Raw genomic sequence first — 18,275 nt, 5'->3', positions numbered from 1 at the left:
AATAATATTAACTCCGATTTTCTCCCAACAAAAAAGGAAAAAAAAAGAAAAGAGAAAGAGAAGAAAAAAGGAAACAAAATTTAAATAAAACTTAAACAACAAAAGAAAAAAAGAAATGAATGCAATATCTCTCACCTATCCCTTTCGCATTTCGTCATACATATGATTTTTTTCTTTATGAATGCATACGTACTTATAATATGCATTATATATTTCATAATAATAATATATATAATTATCTATATATATATACATATATATTTAATTATAATAATATTTTTTAAATTCAATTACACTTCACGCACACACTCAAATAAAAATTCTTAATTATTTATACTAATGTTATATTTACAGGACTACCCTATTGTGTGGTATTCTCTTTTTCTTTTTTTTCGTCATTATCATACACATACGAATCGATTACATTAATATATACATATACACACATACACATACATATATATATATATATATATATCTGCATGTATATATATGTATAAGTATACAGTTGACTTCGTTTGTACTTGGGGCCGGGGCTCGTAGGCCCTAACATGAAAATTTTACATATTTACAAAGCATTTTTATCTTTTTTTACTTCGTTTTTTTTTTATGCTTTATTTTTTTGCTCTTTCATGTTTCTGTGTATGTATGTGTGTATGTGTGTTTTATTTTATTTATTTATTTTTCTTATCATTACCATAGTGTTATTATTTTATTATAATTCTTTTTATTTTTATATATATATATATAACTCATTACTTTTATTTCCTTTCTCCCATTCTTTCTTCCCTTTTCCCTTACCGCAACACACCCTTAACCCTACCTCGAAGAAAAGATAAATCAAGAACAATTTTTTCTCGTCCCTTCTTTTCTTTTTTTTTCGTTTTTTTTTCTTTTTATCTCTTACCGTCCCCATTTACACTTTTCACGATCGGACGAAAGATTGAGAAACAATTTAATTAAAAAAAAAAGAAAATAATTTAAAAAAAAAAGAAAAGTGAAAATAAAAAACCAATAAAAAAAAAACAAAAAGAATTGAAAGGTCCGAGGTTAAAGAGGAAGATGCAGCAACGAAGTTGAGTTGCGTGTGTGTTGTTGTTGTTATGCCAAGGAATAGGAATAACAAAACGAATGATATTAGGAATTTGGAATTTAGAATTTGGAATTAGGATGAATTTGAAAGGGGAAGGAAGAAAGGAAGCAATTTTTATATTTCAACGAGTGTTGTGGGTTCCATTCTGAACTGCTAATCATCACTCGCGATTCATGTGTACTCCGATCGCCAGCCCGTCTGTGAACAAACGAATAAGAACAATTCTTTTTTTTTTTTCTTTATTTTCTTCCTTAAAAAGAAAAAAAAAAAGTGGAAAAATATGCACTGAGAGAGAAACAACAAGTAGAATTTCATTCCATGGTTTATTAAATTACAAATATAAAACTAGAAGGGATATTTATATTTGGGTGGAAATTCATGCAAGAGAAATGAAAGGAGACAAAATATTAATAATAATTATAATAATAATAATAATAAAAAAGAAAAAGAATGTGTAAGATATAATTGGAAAGATAAGGGATAGAACGAAATATTTATTATTGTATTTTTATTAAAATAGAAACAAATTAGGCCGAATGATCCTGCGAACAAAAAAAAAAAAGCAAAGAAGACAAAAACAAAAATCAGAGAATAATTCTTAAAATAAAAATTAAAAATAGTCAAAGGGATAGAAGGAACAAGCAATACGATTAGTATTTTTTGTTACAACGATAAATTAATTTGTTCTCACCATCGCGTTCGTCGTAGCTGCCAACTGAAGACCCTGAAGACTCGTCATGTGATGAGAATGGGAATGCGAATGCGAGTGGGGGTGTATGGGGGGCGGCGCCGGTGGTGCAAATCCTTGATGAAGACCTCCGGCCACGCCGACGCCCGTGTGATACATGTAATGTTGCATTGCAGGATGCATCGTATGGTGATGCTGCGACGTACCTGCAACATCCAACCATCGTCCATCTTCAAAAATAAATTCATCGTTATTATTATTTTTCTCATTTTCCTTAATCTATATAATTTAATCATATTATATTTTCTTCTCTTATTCCAATCAAATTCGTCAATCCGTTCAAATTTCAATCTCATCAAGTTTTTATCAAAATAAAAAAAATAAAATAAAGAGTATTTATTATATAATTAAATATAATAATAAATTAAAGAGATAACAATTGATGTCGAATTTTTTTACAAATTAAGAAAAAAAAATTTCGATTGGAATAAGAAAATAAAATAATAATTGTTAATAGTGAAAAGATTTGTTTGTAATGCTTACCCATAGGTGATCCAAATCCTGAATGGAAAGGTTTGTTGTCGAGATCAAGGTGTCCACTAGCTTTAATCATGTCACCCATGACACCACCCAAACCTAGACAACCACCTGCCTTCTTCTTCTTACTCTTTGACGAAAGTTTTCGATTCCTCGTTTGGATTCCTTCCTTCTTCATCGTCAATGGCCGATTAACCTGCAACAGTCATAGCCAACAATTCGTTAGGTCGACTCGGTCGATAAAACTAAACGCGAAACGACAAATTATTTCTTTTTTTTTTTATGTAGATGATTTTATATGTGATTTTGAAAATAATAACAAATTTATCATGCAACGATGGGAGGGGGGTAGTTTTTTTTTTTTTAATGCAAATGTACACATAACAACAATAAAAACAACAACACATGCTACGTGTCTCGGGTTGCATATTAATGAACTTTCGCATAAAAATCGGTTAGAACTTTTCGGTTAAGATGAATTTTATGTTTGTTTGTTTTCTTCGTCGGCTTATGGTCGGTCGTTTTACTCCAGACACAACGTAATTAAGAAATCCCTCAGATTCTCGGTAGTCTGTGCACTTTAACGAATCGACGAGGAGTTCTTTTCTTTCGAGATAAAACGAAAGAGAAAGAAAGAAAGAGAAGGGAAGAAGGGTGATAGGTGGGGGTATAATTGAAGATCCTACGTCACCGCATTGCCACTTTTAAACCGAGTAAATTTAAAAGAAAATAACGAACGAGAGATCCCGAGTAATAATATATAATATAGAATAAAAAGAGATAACAAACATCTTAATCCGAGATCATCATCATCATCATCATCATCATCTCGCGTTAGATGACAATTTGAAAAAATCTTTAAAATAATATTTCTTAAAAATCTTATGAAAACTTTTCAGGAACGTAATTAATAACACATCATCATCGTCATCGTCATCATCTGTCTGTCTGTGTGTATGTTTGTTTGTGTGTGACCTGATTTAGCAAAAATACGAAATAATTATTGCGTTTCGATGCTAGTTTAATTGTAAACAAAAAAATCTTTGGATGGGTAGAGGGGATTAAGGAAAGAAAAATCGATATGCTATCGAACGATGCACATATCGGAAATATTATTCAAGAGAAGAATCGTGAGAGAAAGAAAGAGAGAGAGAGAGAGAGAAAGAAAAGCGTGCGTGAAAGGCCGGACGATCGTGCATGGCCTAACGTTCCTTTATTAATCCTTTGTCTATAATGCCGACACACAAGTTCGCGACTCGAATTTGTAGACGATGACCAGGAGAAATAAAAAGAGAGAGAGAGAGAGAGAAATAAGCACGTGCTTAAAACATCTATAAGGGATAGAATAAAGTGCAATTCACAATCCCTTTAATTTTGCAATAAAACAATTAGATTAATTCAAATCAAACGATATTATTTCATTTGTATTATAACAAATGTCTCTTTCTAATTTTCTTAACGTAAAAAGATGATAGACAATGTGTTTTTGATAGTAAAAATAATTTAATCGAACAAATATCAAGAGATCAACAAAAGATAACGAAGTTTAGATGTGTAGTTTTTTTTGAATATTACATGAATGTATGTCTGCTTAAATAAATAAAAAAAGATGCTGAACTTTAGAGATTAAGAAGTTGCTGAAGTAGTCCCAATAAAGGGACGAAACGTCCAAATAATCAAAACTAAGTTCTAGTTATTTTCAAAATTATTTCATACAATTATTCTTATCGTAGGAAAAATAGAAAGAGGTATTAAGAACAAAAATTTAATCAAACCAAAAATACGAAACAACGTTTATCCGTAAAAACCGTCGCAAAAAAAGGAAAAAGGATATTTTAGATTCTGTTAATAACCCCAAAATAAAATTATCGACCGAATGAACAAAGCTTTAAACGTCTTGAAAATCGCATCAAGTAGTCTCTTGTGGTAGGATGCGCGTGTGCGGTCCGTGCATAGTAGAAGTCCAAGTGCCGCAAGTACGAAATAAGTAGGTATGCAAGTATTGCTCGGTTGCATCGGGGAGGTTAGAGGAGGGGACAAGGGGGAAGAGAAGGAGGATGACAAAGAGAAGGAAGGGTACGGGGTAAGGTGGAGAGGAGCAACGCAATGCTTTGTAGTTTGCCGCGACGTGACGCAACTGCCAACACGCGGGGGATAGATTCTGTTTAATGAGAAAAATGGGAAAGAAAGAATGAAAGAATGAAATAAATAAATAAATAAAGACAAAACCCTATAAACACGAAAGAGTATAATAAAATATAACAGTGATAGAAAATTTAGTTTATAAGGAGAAAGAAAGAAAACAAAGTGTAAGTGCAATGGTAATGCAGTGCAGTGCAGTGCAATTATTCGATGTTTTTTCGTGGTTCCCCTCCGGATTAACAACAGACCTCTTAACCCCCTTCCCCCAACCCTCCGCCTTCGACCCCACCCCCCTAACAAGCAAACTCCAGACGGTCAACGTACTCTTTTTCGTTGGAATTACGCAATTGTCCGAATTTGCCGAATTAGTTGCAGGCGTTTTTTTCTTCGAAATAATTCGCGAGGACCGGAATCTCGAAGCGGATGCTGAATTTACCAACCGGGGTGGTAGTGATGGTGGTGGTAGTGGTAATGTATAAAGGATCCTCTTCCAAATGAATTCTTTTAGATAAGAAGGAATGAAACGGGGAATCTAGTTTCATTGAAATTAAAGATAAAACACCATTGATTTGGGATTTATAAATCGTTTCTCATTTACTTGAAAAAGTAATCGTGGATGGGGGGGGGGATAAGGTAGGTGGGTTCGTTCAATGTTAAATATTTACAATTAAGAGTGATACGTTGTTTTTTTTGTTTTTTTATTTTTTGAGGGAGTCTTAACGAGCGAAGAACAGAAATAAGAATAAGAAGAAGAGGTGGATGTGAGGGGGTGGTGCAGGGGTGGAGAGGTGGTGAGACACAAAAGCTCGAACCAATTTGAATACAATACTGGCGGCTTTAATAGGAACCACCATCCGCTTAAGTCTGCGGGTGTCCGAAAGTGCGAGAGGTGCAAACAAAAGAGGAAATGAGAAACCGAATAAAATACTTCGGACAGAAAGAGAAAGAAAATCTCTTGGAGATTTGAATGCAGATTGATGTGGTCGCACACGATGCAACCGTACGTTTCTTGCATACGTGATAAACTCTGTGCGAACGCATCTCTCACAAAGGGTCAATGAATGAATGAATGAATGATCCCGTGTGTTTATCGCGGAAAAGCGACCGAAATAATATACGTTTTAATCAAATCATATGTACTATTTATTTTCATTGCAATTCATTTATCCAAAATACGGATCAAGCCCATCCCCTCCCCCCAGCTATCATTAATTAATTATTGCAATTTATATGATAATAATTTAGATTTTATTCTATTGGCAAAATAAAAATGTTTATTATATTATATGTATCTATAAGTATACACCCTTAATTCTGTTTTTATACGATTGATAATAGAAATTCCCGAAGATATACACGTGTAAAAATAAATAAAATATATTAGATATATTGAAAAAAAATAATTTTTCATTTAACCCATAGATATAAAGTGCATGAATAAAGGAAAATATTTAATTAATATTAATCGTAATTTCATAAAAATCAATGAATCACACATTATGCAAACCCTACGAAACTTTCTTATGTGGTTTTATCAATAATTGATTCTATTACTGGTATATTATAAAAATAAAAAAACATAAGGAAGTGATCAACGGTGATTGTGAAAAAATTAACGATAAAATATTATCAGACAATTCGACTTTATGTTTAATACGTGACCTTCGATGATTTCTCACGACTTCGGGATTCTTCTTCTTCTTCTTCTTCTTTTTCGAGGAATGCAAATTCAAGGAAGAAGAAAAAAGTGATGGGGTGGGGAAGGAAGAATTGATATTACAACGAGAAAAATCGAACTAAAGTTCTTTCGGAAGTGTTTCTAAGGATCGCGTGTATGGAATGTCTCGCGTGTTGTGTCGTTCTATGGTATACGATAGTTCGTTTTGAGCATATCAATGGGATGGGGGAGGGCACCCTACGAAAGGTTGCATTCTCATTCTTTCTCTCTCTCTCTCTCTCTTTCACTTCTTCGTAAAACTGATGTTTTAAGTTTTACAACTTCCTCGTAGTTTAAAATGAAGAATTATTTTTCCAGGAAAAACATTTCGGCACTAACTAAGTACGCGTGTATACGTGTGCGTGTGTGGATGTTCGTTTAATGGAATAAAAAAAGAATCCTTTAAAAAGTACACCGAAATTTGAACTCTGATTTTAACGACTAGATCGTGCAACGTTTTCTTGATTAATTCCTGAGTAATGTATGAAACAGGAGTGGTGGTGGTGAATAAAGTTGGTATCTTCAAAGGGCACAACACACACACACAGAGAGAAAAAGAGAGAGAATTTCTAAAATTAGTCTTATCGTTCGATCGACGCGACGACGATTATATTTATCCGAAAATTGTCGCGTTGCGTGCACCGAAGAGGATTTCAACCTCGTCAAAACTATATCTGTCTCACTCTCTCTCTCTCTCTCTCTTATCTATCTATCTGTTATTCTAACAAAAGTACAATATTGAAAGAGCAACTAGCCAACCGTATAAACAAAAATTAGTGGGAGGGGGGTGTAGAAAAACGTAAGGACGAATCGAAAAGGATTTTTTTACGTACACACAGCACCCACAACTAAAATGAAACGAAAAAAAAAAATAGAAAAAGAGAGAGAGAAAGAAATCAAAGAGGAGTCTGGATTTCGGGTGGCGATTAGCATATTTCGAACACCCGGTAGCGTGCTGTTCGGCCACGAATAATCCGTGTATTTTCGACACGCGTTGTACGCGCGAGTGTGAGTGTTTAGCCACGGACTTTATCAGGATGCTCTATCTTAACGACGCCAGATCTGTCCTTCTTACTCTCCTTCTCTCTCTCTCTCTTTATCTTTCTCTTCCTTCACCTACTCTCTCTACGAGTATTGGTTATCTAAGATCTCGCGAGAGAGACAAGCGCACGAGGATACACATTCTATCTATCTATCTTTCTTTATTTATTTCTTTTCTTTTCTTTATCTTTCTTTTCTCTTTTAGTTTGATGTGTACTCTCTCTGTCTCTCTCTCTCTTTTCTGCCAGGTCTGGAAAGAAAAAGGGCAACAGCAGCAGCAGCAGCAACTCAGAGATTTACTCTGGAAATGATCGATCGAAATGTATGAGAGAGAGAGAGAGAGAGATAGAATATTTCATTTGATTTTATTATCTTTTATTTCTTTTTATTATTATTATTATTATTATTATTATTCTTAACATCATGTTACTTTGCAATTCGAATAATCTCGTGTATATATTTGATTTGATTTGATTTTATATCAAATGATTTTTGATTGTGACTTTAATCTAAGAATGATGATCATCGATTGTATTTATTATATTAACCCTTTACACTTAAGGGCCTCGCTATGGAAACAATGCAAATAAATTTATAACATAAGGAAAAAAAAAATTAAATCGTCAAAACACTATTATAGCTATAGAGATATTCTGCTCTTGATGATAAAAAACGGTCACAATTCAAGAAAGATTGTGTAGTAGTATGTTTTAATAGAAAAAGGGAGGGGGGAGGGAGGGAGGGGTGTTTCGATCGTCGTCGAGGGGTCGCGGTTCGAGAATTAATATGAAAATTGTAAAAAAAAAAAAAAGGGTTAAATAAACGATTTTACGTATCCTAGGATAAATGATAAGTTAACGAGGGAAAAGATTTGAAAGATTTTTGCGATCGTGCGAATTTATTGTGTTTCCTTTTTAAAGGGAATAAAAAAAAAGAAAAAAAAACTCGTCACGCGAAATGGCGTGTGTTTTTTTTTTCTTTCGATCGTAGAATGTGAAATATAAAAGGCAAACGTTCGTTCTCGGGGTAAAAAGATTTACGTACGTCTATTTTTCCACGCGAAATGACAAATTTCTACGTTAAGGGTTTATCTTATTCGCGAGGGTCCACCACCGTTTTTATAATGTAGTACTTTGCGTTATTCTTGTTTTTTTTTTTCTTTTTCTTTTTTCATTTGCTTTGGAAATGATTGGTCTCTTGATCATTGTTTCTTTTTCTTGTTTTTTTCCCCCCCCCTTTTTTTTCTCTCAACGATAAGAAAGAAAAGGGAGAAAGAAATGATTGAACGTTAGGTAAAAAAAGAAATAGTTATGTGTTCTACGAATCTCTTATGAAAATGATCGAACAAAATTTAATCGAACACACACACACACACACAGGATTCCGTTTATTATATATTATTATATAGAGTTCAAACTATAATATATATTTTTTATTATTAAATTCTCTTAAAATTATACTCTTTTTGTGTTCCAATTAATGAAATTTAATTGAGTATCGAGATAAAAATGTGACGAATAACGCAGAATAATCTAATAAATTAAAATAAATAAATAAAAAAAAGAGAATCCACAAAATCACATTCAAAATACACAATCGAGAAAAAAGAAAAGAAAGAAGGGAAAGGGCAGGGGAAAAAAAAATAATAATAAAAAAAAAAAAAGAAATACAGAAGAGCGCAAAAGTAAAAAGGAATTCTTCTTCTTCTTCTACTTTATTCTTCGATTTGATCTTGTGACCGTAATCCGTCGGCTTAACGTCAACGAAACATTATCCCCCTTTTCCCCAAGGTGGTGTGGATCATCCATAGATCCACCACGCATAGGGATCTATCCAAAAGAAATTCTAACTTGTTTTGAACATAGGAAGGAATTACGTTCCGCATTCCATCCTTTTCAATATACAAAAAAAAAAGGAGAAAATCATTCTCAATAATCTTTCACATAAAACACGAGAGAGAGAGAGAGAGAGAGAGAGAGAGAGAGAGAGAGAGAGAGAGACGATACCGAATATAATGATTTAAAATATTAAGAATTCATTTCAAAATAAAATAATAATAATAATAATAAACTGATGTGTGTGTACTTATGTACTCACTTAAGAAGTTATACTTCTTTAGCGTATACCAAAACGAACATAACCTCAAAAATAACTTCAATTTGCGCGCGCCTAGTGTAAATATCGACAACTTCGTGGGTGTCGATATTTCGGTCGCATCTAACTTCACTTTCCCAAAACGCGCGCCAAAAGAAACGTATAACTTCAATAATAATAATTCAATTTCGTGTATAATTGTACATTATAAAAAAAAAAAAGAAAACGAATAGAATAATGTGCAAAAAGTATGGAAAAAATAAATCAATTATTATTAACCGAGAAAAAAAAACAAATATAACACAAGTTTTAACTCAAAAAAAAAAAAGGGAAGAGTGAAACTTAAGAGAAAAATCTTTCGAGATAATGGGGGGAGGGGGGGAATAAAAAATTGCGAGTAAGATTCAGACGGATAGGACCGTGCAAGTAAAAAAAAGAGAAAAAGGGCAAAGTGAAAGAGATAGAGATAGATCCTGAATTTATTCCTTCTAGGAAAACGCGCGCGACTGTTCGTTCGTTCGTGGTGTTTAGCGACGGAAGAAGGGAAGCTCTTCGCTTAATTAATGATTACCAGGAAACGTGTTCGCTTTATGCGCGACGCGCCGGCAATGGCCGAGTACATCCACCCCCTCCCCCTCTTCTTCTACCTTACTCTCCCCTGGAGCCCCCTGTTCTACCCTTTCTCCTCCCTTAAAAGATCGAACCTGATAAAAGCCCCCAACTGCAGGATAGAATAGAACAGAAAGAAAGGAAAGAAAGAAAAAAACCTTACACCCCACCCCACCCCGCCCCACCCTATCCCATCCCAAGAAACAAAATACCAAGGAAACAAGCATAAGTAAGAAACAGGAATGTGTGTGTGTGTATATATATGTGTAAGAGAGAGATAGTATATTTGGCAAAGTACGTTGCCCCCTTAACGTATCCTAAATTATTTTCGTACAGAATAATCTAATTGTAAGATCATCGGGGAGGGAGAGATGTTAATTGACGGTTTCAACTTAAAATAGTTTTAAACTAAAACGTAACCATCATCAACACTGAGCCACTTTGTCGTCGTCCACCTCCACCCTACCACCCCAACCCCACCACACTCCGTTTATTCTCGATTTGATTGTTGAGATTAGATTTGAAGTGACCGATAATAATAAATAAGGGAAAAACGAAAATAATAATAATAATAATAATAATAAACGGGGGTAACGTATAAATTCGTATCTCTCGTTTGAATTTCTCATTGAAAGAGAAGGAAGGGGTGGTAGGTAGTAAGTAAGGTGAGGGTGGAGGGAAGGAGGAAAGAGTTAGGGTTGGGTTAAGATTTGTAGCGCAGTTATGTAGCGAGAAAAAACGAGAATGATGATGATGATGATGATGATGATGATGATGATAGTGATATTTGGTTTACAACACACACAGCGAGGTGCCTTGTTTCATTTTCCTTCGATAAAACACGCTTACGAGAAAACAGAAAGCTCACTGTTGTGTTTAATATGTAACTGAACGTTTCGAGAAAAGAGAAATAGAAAGAGATGAAAAGGGTGGCGGAAGGGAGGTGGGGAAGGATAAAACGAAGAAAAAGAAAAGAGAAGGAATGACGAATGTGTCCTACGAAGGAAGCTGTGGGTAAAATCGCGAGCCAATTAGCGCGTATCGCGAATTAATCTTTTACCCCATCCCACATCCCATACCACTCCCATTCCACTCCCCCCTTCTTTCTATCTCTCACCCTCTATCGCACAGCAACGTTTTTTTCGTCTTACGCGTCTCGTGTTCGTTTAAACAAAAATACAAAAAAAAGAAACTTAACAAACTAATTTTATTTTCTATACAAATATAAACTATATCGTAGTGTAAATTATGACGAAATGACGTATTTCCCCCTTCTCCTCCTCCTCCTCCTCCATCCCCCTGCCTGTTTTTGTTGATAGAAAATTTGTTCCTTTTAGATCTAATCTACGATTTTTCTTCTTCGATACAACGTTAAAAAAAAAAAAAAAAAAAGAAAAAAAAATAGAAGGGAAGAATAAAATAAATTTTAAAGGGACTAAACTACTCACTCCTCCTGTAATGGATATTCTTCTTGTTTAGGTACGTATTATCCCCCCCTCTTCTCATTTTTTTTTCTTTCTTTCTTTCTTTCTTTCTTTTCCATTCTTTTCTTTTCTATTTTGTATTTTTCAGTGATCCGTGGACGGCGTGTCACTCGATACAAAGTTTCTCAAAAGCGTAGACAACGAGGACGACGACGACGATGGCGCCGACAAAGACCGACCGCCGGTCCCAGATTTTGGGTCCCATCGAAATATATACGATGTCAAAGCTTCTCCAACCCCCCAACCCCCACCCCTTACCCAATCATCAAACTCTAGTCCCTTTGCTTATTCGAGTATCGTATTGCAATTGTTAACAATTTGTCTACAATTTGTCTACAATCTTTATGTTAGATTGTATGGGGGTGGGGTAGGGGGGTGGAAAAGAGAAAAAAAAGGAACGGAGGAGGAAGAGGAGGAGGGGGTTGATCTGTTAAAAACAAGTTGACCATGTATCCATAAAAAATCTCTCTCTATCTCTCTTTCTTTTTCTCCTTGCAGTTCTTCGTCGCACCCTTTCCTCCTCCTCCTCCTCCTCCTCCTCCTCCCCCTCCTCCTCCTCTTCCTCCTGGCTCCTCCTCATTTTACTGCTCTTTTTTCTTCTTCCTTTTTATTTTATTCTTGTTTTATTGTTTTCGTCGTGCCCACACGGCACACTCACTTCCGGCACTTCCTGTGTCACACGCCGTTGAACACGCTCGAAGCAACCCTCGAAAGAGAGAGAGATAGATAGATGGAGAAAGATATAGAAAAAGAGAGAGAGAGAGAGAGTGAGAGAGAGATGGAGAACAAAACACTACTCTTGTAACGACACCCTCCCTACACGTCCGGCTAACCAGAAAAGTAGCCTCTATCCTAATTGTTGATACAACAACAAACTACACAAGTCGAGATTTATTCTCCCTGCTGGTGTTTAAATGAAATGTTTCCTGCAAACGAGAGAGTAAACTATCCAATCCCTCCTCCTTCTTCCTGATAATCATTTCTTTTTCTTTTTTTTTATACGAAGAAGAAGGATGGGGGTTTGAGGGTTGGGTTGGGTTGAGTTACTTCATGTTACTTTTAGGATTTATTTGATCGAAGTGATAATAAAACGTTTATTCGATCTACAGTTGTAATATCGATTACCACCAGGATTGTGTTAAGATATATATATGTGTGTGTGTGTGTGTGTACGTATGTGTTTTGCGGTATATTTCGGTAGGCTATCGGTAAAAGTACTTACATTATGTAGTTTGTAGTAGAGACCACAAGCGTTGCATACTGGTTCACCGGCTTGATTCCTTCGCCAAAGTGTCGTCGTTCCGGTTTTGCAGTTCGCGCAGCTGGTGCCCGCCCGTCTCGCCGCACTCTGCAGCGACAGTTTTTGGAAAGAAAAAAAAAAACAGAGAGATATCACACCCGTAACCAATTACGAAACATTATTATTATTATTATTATTATTACTATTATTATTTCATTACAATAAATCACATTTGTTTTCTTTTTTTTTTTTTTTAAACTGTTCCTTCGAAGACCCATTTAATAAATGCATTTTTATCTTTTTTCATCTTCTTCTTCTTCTTCTTATTATTATTACGTGTCGTGCAAATTTTTTCCCGATGGAAAATACATTATTTATAAGTTTTAATACTTATGTCTATGTATGTATGATGTATGTGTGTTGTGGGGTTTTTTTTTTTGCTTTGGTATATATGTATGTGTCAATGAACGTGTTAAATGGTTAAAGATTATATGGCAAGAACGTTTAGGAAAAAAGTTGTCAATTATTATGATTATTAATGGTCAGACATCTGAAAGGTTTCTTATTCGATCATTTCAAAATCGAGACACGTTCGATCGATCCCTTTCTCCTTTTCTCTCTCTCTCTTTCTCTCTCTCTATCTTTTTTTTCTTTATTTTTCTCTCTCTTGAAGGATCAAGAAGGCAAGTCTGACACGGGTTCGCGTGAAATCGGTCTTTCTTAATCCTTATTTCAAATACCGCGAGAGTCAAATTGATCTCAACAAGAAGATGAAAATGGAAATAAAGAAGAAGAAGAAGAAATAGAAGAAGATAGGTGTCCATTTTTTTTTTTTTTTTTTTTTTAATAAATGTTACCCACATAAACTACTTCTGTCTTTTATTTTTTTCTCATACAACCTACGACACTTTGAGTATAAGAAAAAAAAAAAAAAATTGAAAGAGAGAAAGAGAGATAGAGAAAAGGTAAAGGTAAAAGAAAATTATATATACATATGGGAAAGAGATATCTTCTGCATTTATGTGATATCATCCTTCGTCACCGAGTGGCAAGAAGAAGAAAAAAAAAAAGTAGAGGATCCATTATACGTCCTTCTAAAAAAAAAAAAAAAAATCCGACCACGGCTTATTTCACACGCTCTTACGCATCCCGTATAATATACTAATAGGATAGGTGAAGTGTGTATTCAGAAGTATTATACTTCTAACATTCTCGGTATTATGCTTACCCTCTCCCCTCGGTCTCTCACATTTTTTTATTTAAAAACAAAAATTCTTCTTTTTCTTTTCTTTTTTTTTTTTTTTCATATTCAAGCAAACGTTAAAAGGTAAGGGGAACACAAATATGACATTTTGATTCTAATTAAAAAGAACTAATTCTAATTTTAATTGAAATTTAAGAAAAATATAATATATATATATATATATATGTGTGATTCACACATAAATAAATAAAAATTAATTATTGGATTGCAAATGTGTATGTGTATGACGATGCATGACTTCGCCCAATAATAACACACTTGATCACGTAGGATCATCCAGAAAAAAAAAAAAAGAAAAAAAAAGAGGGTGGCCAATTTGTGGTAAAAATTATCCTTAGAATCTTTCAACCCCCTTTCCCCCTCATATTAAAGTGCCTATTGTTTCGATGTACTTGTAAACGCAATAACACAACAACAACAACATAACACAACACACACTGATTGTTACAAGCATTGAGAAGTTTCCGGTGTTGCTTCCACCCTCCTCCCTCCCTCTACCCACCCCCGCCGATCCTCCTCTCTCTTTCTATTTAGTATAAAACATCATCACCCTTCCTCCCATACTTATTTCCTAGTACCCCGCCGCCCCCTTTTTCACTCGCTCTCCCTTCCGAAAGCACCACTTAACCCCCCCCCCATCCGTATCCACCCTTCTCTCAAGATGACACTGCTTTGACAGAATAAAATAAAAAAAAAAAAAAGAAACAAGAATAGCAAGGACACAGATTCTTTTTTTTTTTTTTTCTTTTTTTCCTTATGAATGGGAACAGAACGTTGAACGTATTGTCATAGTTGAATAGTTTTCAAAAAGATTATATAGATATCTAATGGACCGAATCATTGTCAAATTTCTTTCTAACATATATAATGGGCAGAAACGTTTAGGTATCAAGGGGATTAAAGGAAAGAACTATGAAGAAAATGGGACTTACTTATATAAAGTTTTACATTTATCGGTTCTTAAAAGAAGAAGAAGAAAAAAAAGAAGATGAGATAGATACACATTTGTTTATTTTTATATTGTGTATCGTTAGATAAAATTTTATTTAGGGGGGGCGGGGGGAGGGGAGTCTTTAATACCACCACCACTCGAGATAAATTATACACATCGCGACATAGTTAGTTATTATTTTACTATGGTATGAAAGAAAAGAACCATACGACGGCCATTATAAAAATTCACGTGTCAGTCTAGAATTTTGTTTCGAAATGAAGACGCGACACATACGTTGATATAGAAAAAGAAAGAGAAAAAGAAAAAGAAAGAACGTTGTTTACCCTGTTTAAGAAGAGGGAACGTGTAAGGGGTTAGAAAGCATAGGAGACGTGATGGGGGTTTAGGAGTTAGGGGTTGGTCTGTCGTGAGAAGGTGGAAAAAGAAGAAGAAAAAGAAGAAGAAGAAGAGGAGGAGGAGGAAGAGAAGAACAGGGTGAGGTATGAGTTGGAGTGGTTTGGGAAGGGGTTTGGGGTTGAGTTGGGTTGAGTTGAACGGGGTTCGGTGCGGTGTGTAATCATGCCTTATCTGTAGGATCTTATCGAGACTGGCTGGCGCGTAGGAAAAGGGGTCTGCAGGGTGCTTCGTAGTTCTCCAGGGCTTGGTAAAAGCAACCCTGTGTGTGTATGTGTTTGTGTGTGTGTTTATGTGTGCGTGGCGGAATCAATACGCGGAGAGCCACCTCATCAATATAGTGCTGGCGGTGATGGTAGGTAGGTAGGTTGGTAAAGGAAGAGGAAGAGGAAGAGAAGAGGAGAGGAGGGAAGGGGGAGGGTGTTGGTAGTCCTATCTGCTCTAGATCTTCGACACCACCCCGCCTACCTTTTCTACTTTCCCTACCCCTACTTTCTACTACAGGAAAATCGTTCCGCCACCCTGGGCTAAAGGTGCTTCTTCTTATTCTCTATTCTCTACCCTTAATGGTTATTAAATGAAAATGAAAGAATGAGAGAGTGAATATTCACACCATATGTATTTGTATCGTGTATGTGTGTGTTTGTGTGAAATATATGGTAATAGATTGAATACAAAAAAGAAATAAATGAATTCTTTGAGATAGTGTACTTTTGCTTATTGACAAGAAATGCAATTTCGTTAATACTGGGGACTCTCTCTCTGAGAATTTTTCATAGTTCTTTTTTTTTTTGATTATCAAAATATATATACCCCGATGGGGAGGAAAAATTTGTTTATATTAATGTTTCTTACAATTTTACAACGAATTATTATCTCAACTTGTTTTATTATATTTAACGAATATACTGATGATCACATTTTGATTGATAAATAGAACGTGATAATAATAAGTGAAATTTCATTATTTATTTATTTTTTCCAAGGGTATAAAAAAAAAAAAAAAGAAAAAAAGGATAGTGGCGAAAGTAACGAATAAACGAATGAACGATCAACTGGGCCAATAGCCCCGTGCACGCACCCATTAAAAATCTTTATCAAGTATGTTATAACATAAATCGTGGCGCTGCAACCAAGTTAGTTTTATTCTCGATTTTTCTCTTATAAACTACAATATATACACAGATTCGATTGTGGTAAAAGTTTCTTATATTTGATACATACACACACAAACACACACACACTTATCATCAACCTTTTCTCCCGGCCATTGCGCCGGGAGATTCGATGTTCTCTGATCGAACTTTTTTTCTTTCTTTCTTTCTTTCTTTCTTTCTTTCTTTCTCTATCTATCTATCTATCTATCTCTTTTTCTTTTTGATTTGGACCTCCTCCCAATAGGGAGGGGACACCACAAATTTCTTTCTGGACAATACTTGCTCGTCGTCGAATCGCACACGCGTTCGTTCTTCTTCTCTCCTTTCAAACCGGTTGCCCCACCAGAAGGAGCCAGAGAACTCACCGACACTGACGGATATGACATTTCTGAAGTTCGCAGTTATCTTTCTCTCTCTCTCTCGTTCTTTTTCTTTTTCTCTTTCTTTCTTTATTTCTACTTCTCTGACTCTGAAACGTTAGAGAACCAACCAACTACACTCGTACTATCTTTCTTTCTTTCTCACACACACTCATTCTCTTCTGACTCCTTCCTCCTTGCTCTTTCTTTCTTTCTTTCTTTTTATTCCTATCTGGACCACGTCAATTTCTCTCTCTCTTTCTCTCTTTCTCTTTCTTTCTTTCTTTCTTATTCCTGTCGGTTCGAACGTTTCACGTATACATTTTATTTTACTTCATCCACGCTTGATGTATAAACTCGCTTCCAACTCGTGTACAGATAGTAATAATAGTAGTAGTAGTAGTGTAGTAGTAGGAGGACAAGAGGGGGAGGAGGAGGAGGAGGAGGAGGAAGGTAGGTAGGTAAAGGACTAGGGGGGTAAAGGCAGAAGAGATTTCTTCGGTGATCTGGTGCTTTTATTTCCTGTCGGTCTTCTTGCTCTGCGAACCGTTCCAAACTCTCTTTCTTTCTCTCTTTCTCTTTCTCTTTTACTTTTTCTTTCTCTTTCTCTCTACGAGCGGTTCCCTTTCACGTGCTGCTTGCTTCTGCTCTTGCTGCTTACTCTTCTTATTCTCTTTCTTATTCCTCCCCCTTCCCCTCTTCTTCTTCTTCTTCTTCTTCTTCATCTTGGTCAATCCATCCGCCATCAGATGGGTGGAGGAAAAGAGTTGAAGTCTCCTCTTGTCATTCTCCAAATTGAAAACTGGATTATCGAGTCGAGGTCTTCTTTTCTTTTCTTTTCCAAATGTATCCATTTATAAGAGAGAGAGAAAGAGAGAGAGAGAGAGAGAGAGAGAGAGAGAGAGAGAGAGAAGGAAATAATATTTGAAATGATAAAATGTTCATTCATAATAATAGAAATTTAATAGAAATGAAATTAACTTTCGATAGAATACAATTCTTCAACTCGACTTTCTTAAATGATCTTCAATTAAATTAATAATTTAATAGAAAAGAAATTGAATTTATTTATTTTCTTTTTTTTTTTTTTAAACGTAGACTTTAAACGTAGAATTGCTTTAATAATTGAAATTAATCGTACGAATGTTGATTTTATAAATTGATATAATACTTAATGCATAACATTGTGCAATTGTGAAAATTCAAATGAACGATAAACCAACTAACGTGTCCTTTCTTATTCATTTTTCTATTAAAACAAATCTAATTTTCATACCAACGTTTCTATTTACACCTTTGATAAATTCAGTGAAAAGAAAGATAATAGAAAAATAAAAAGACTAATAAACGGCAGGCTCGTATTACGTAAAAGTTACCGTCGAGCATACATATTATATTAATCGACGACCATAATCCGGCATCTTGAGAGAACGCAGTCAAGTTCGTATGACTCAAAACGAAAGAGAGAGAGAGAGAGAGAGAGAGAGAGAGAGAGAGAGAGA

The 18,275-nt window shown here is 35.0% G+C and overlaps 1 protein-coding gene across 3 annotated transcripts in view; it reads right to left on the bottom strand.

Annotated features, from left to right (window-relative positions):
• Positions 1-730: 730 nt before the first annotated feature.
• The window catches only part of LOC106789191 (GATA-binding factor C-like), a 73,295-nt gene continuing 55,750 nt past the window's right edge, over positions 731-18,275 (bottom strand). The window contains exons 4-7 of one of the 3 annotated variants that reach the window (XM_014753191.1): positions 12,628-12,762; positions 2,325-2,514; positions 1,785-2,011; positions 731-1,291 (exon numbers count right to left, since the gene is read on the bottom strand). In XM_014753191.1, coding sequence (XP_014608677.1) covers positions 1,265-1,291; positions 1,785-2,011; positions 2,325-2,514; positions 12,628-12,762 — 579 coding nt within the window. In that variant the 3' untranslated portion in view covers positions 731-1,264. The remainder of the gene's footprint in view (positions 1,292-1,784; positions 2,012-2,324; positions 2,515-12,627; positions 12,763-18,275) is intronic. The other 2 variants (XM_014753193.1, XM_014753192.1) reach the window with 2 other exon arrangements.

Source organism: Polistes canadensis, unplaced genomic scaffold, assembly GCF_001313835.1.
Source record: "Polistes canadensis isolate GaletaPanama2010 unplaced genomic scaffold, ASM131383v1 scaffold_168, whole genome shotgun sequence".
NCBI classification, from domain to species: Eukaryota; Metazoa; Arthropoda; class Insecta; order Hymenoptera; family Vespidae; genus Polistes; species Polistes canadensis.
The sequence above is the reverse complement of the archived record's forward strand: the minus strand, read 5'-3'. Positions and strand labels throughout refer to the sequence as shown.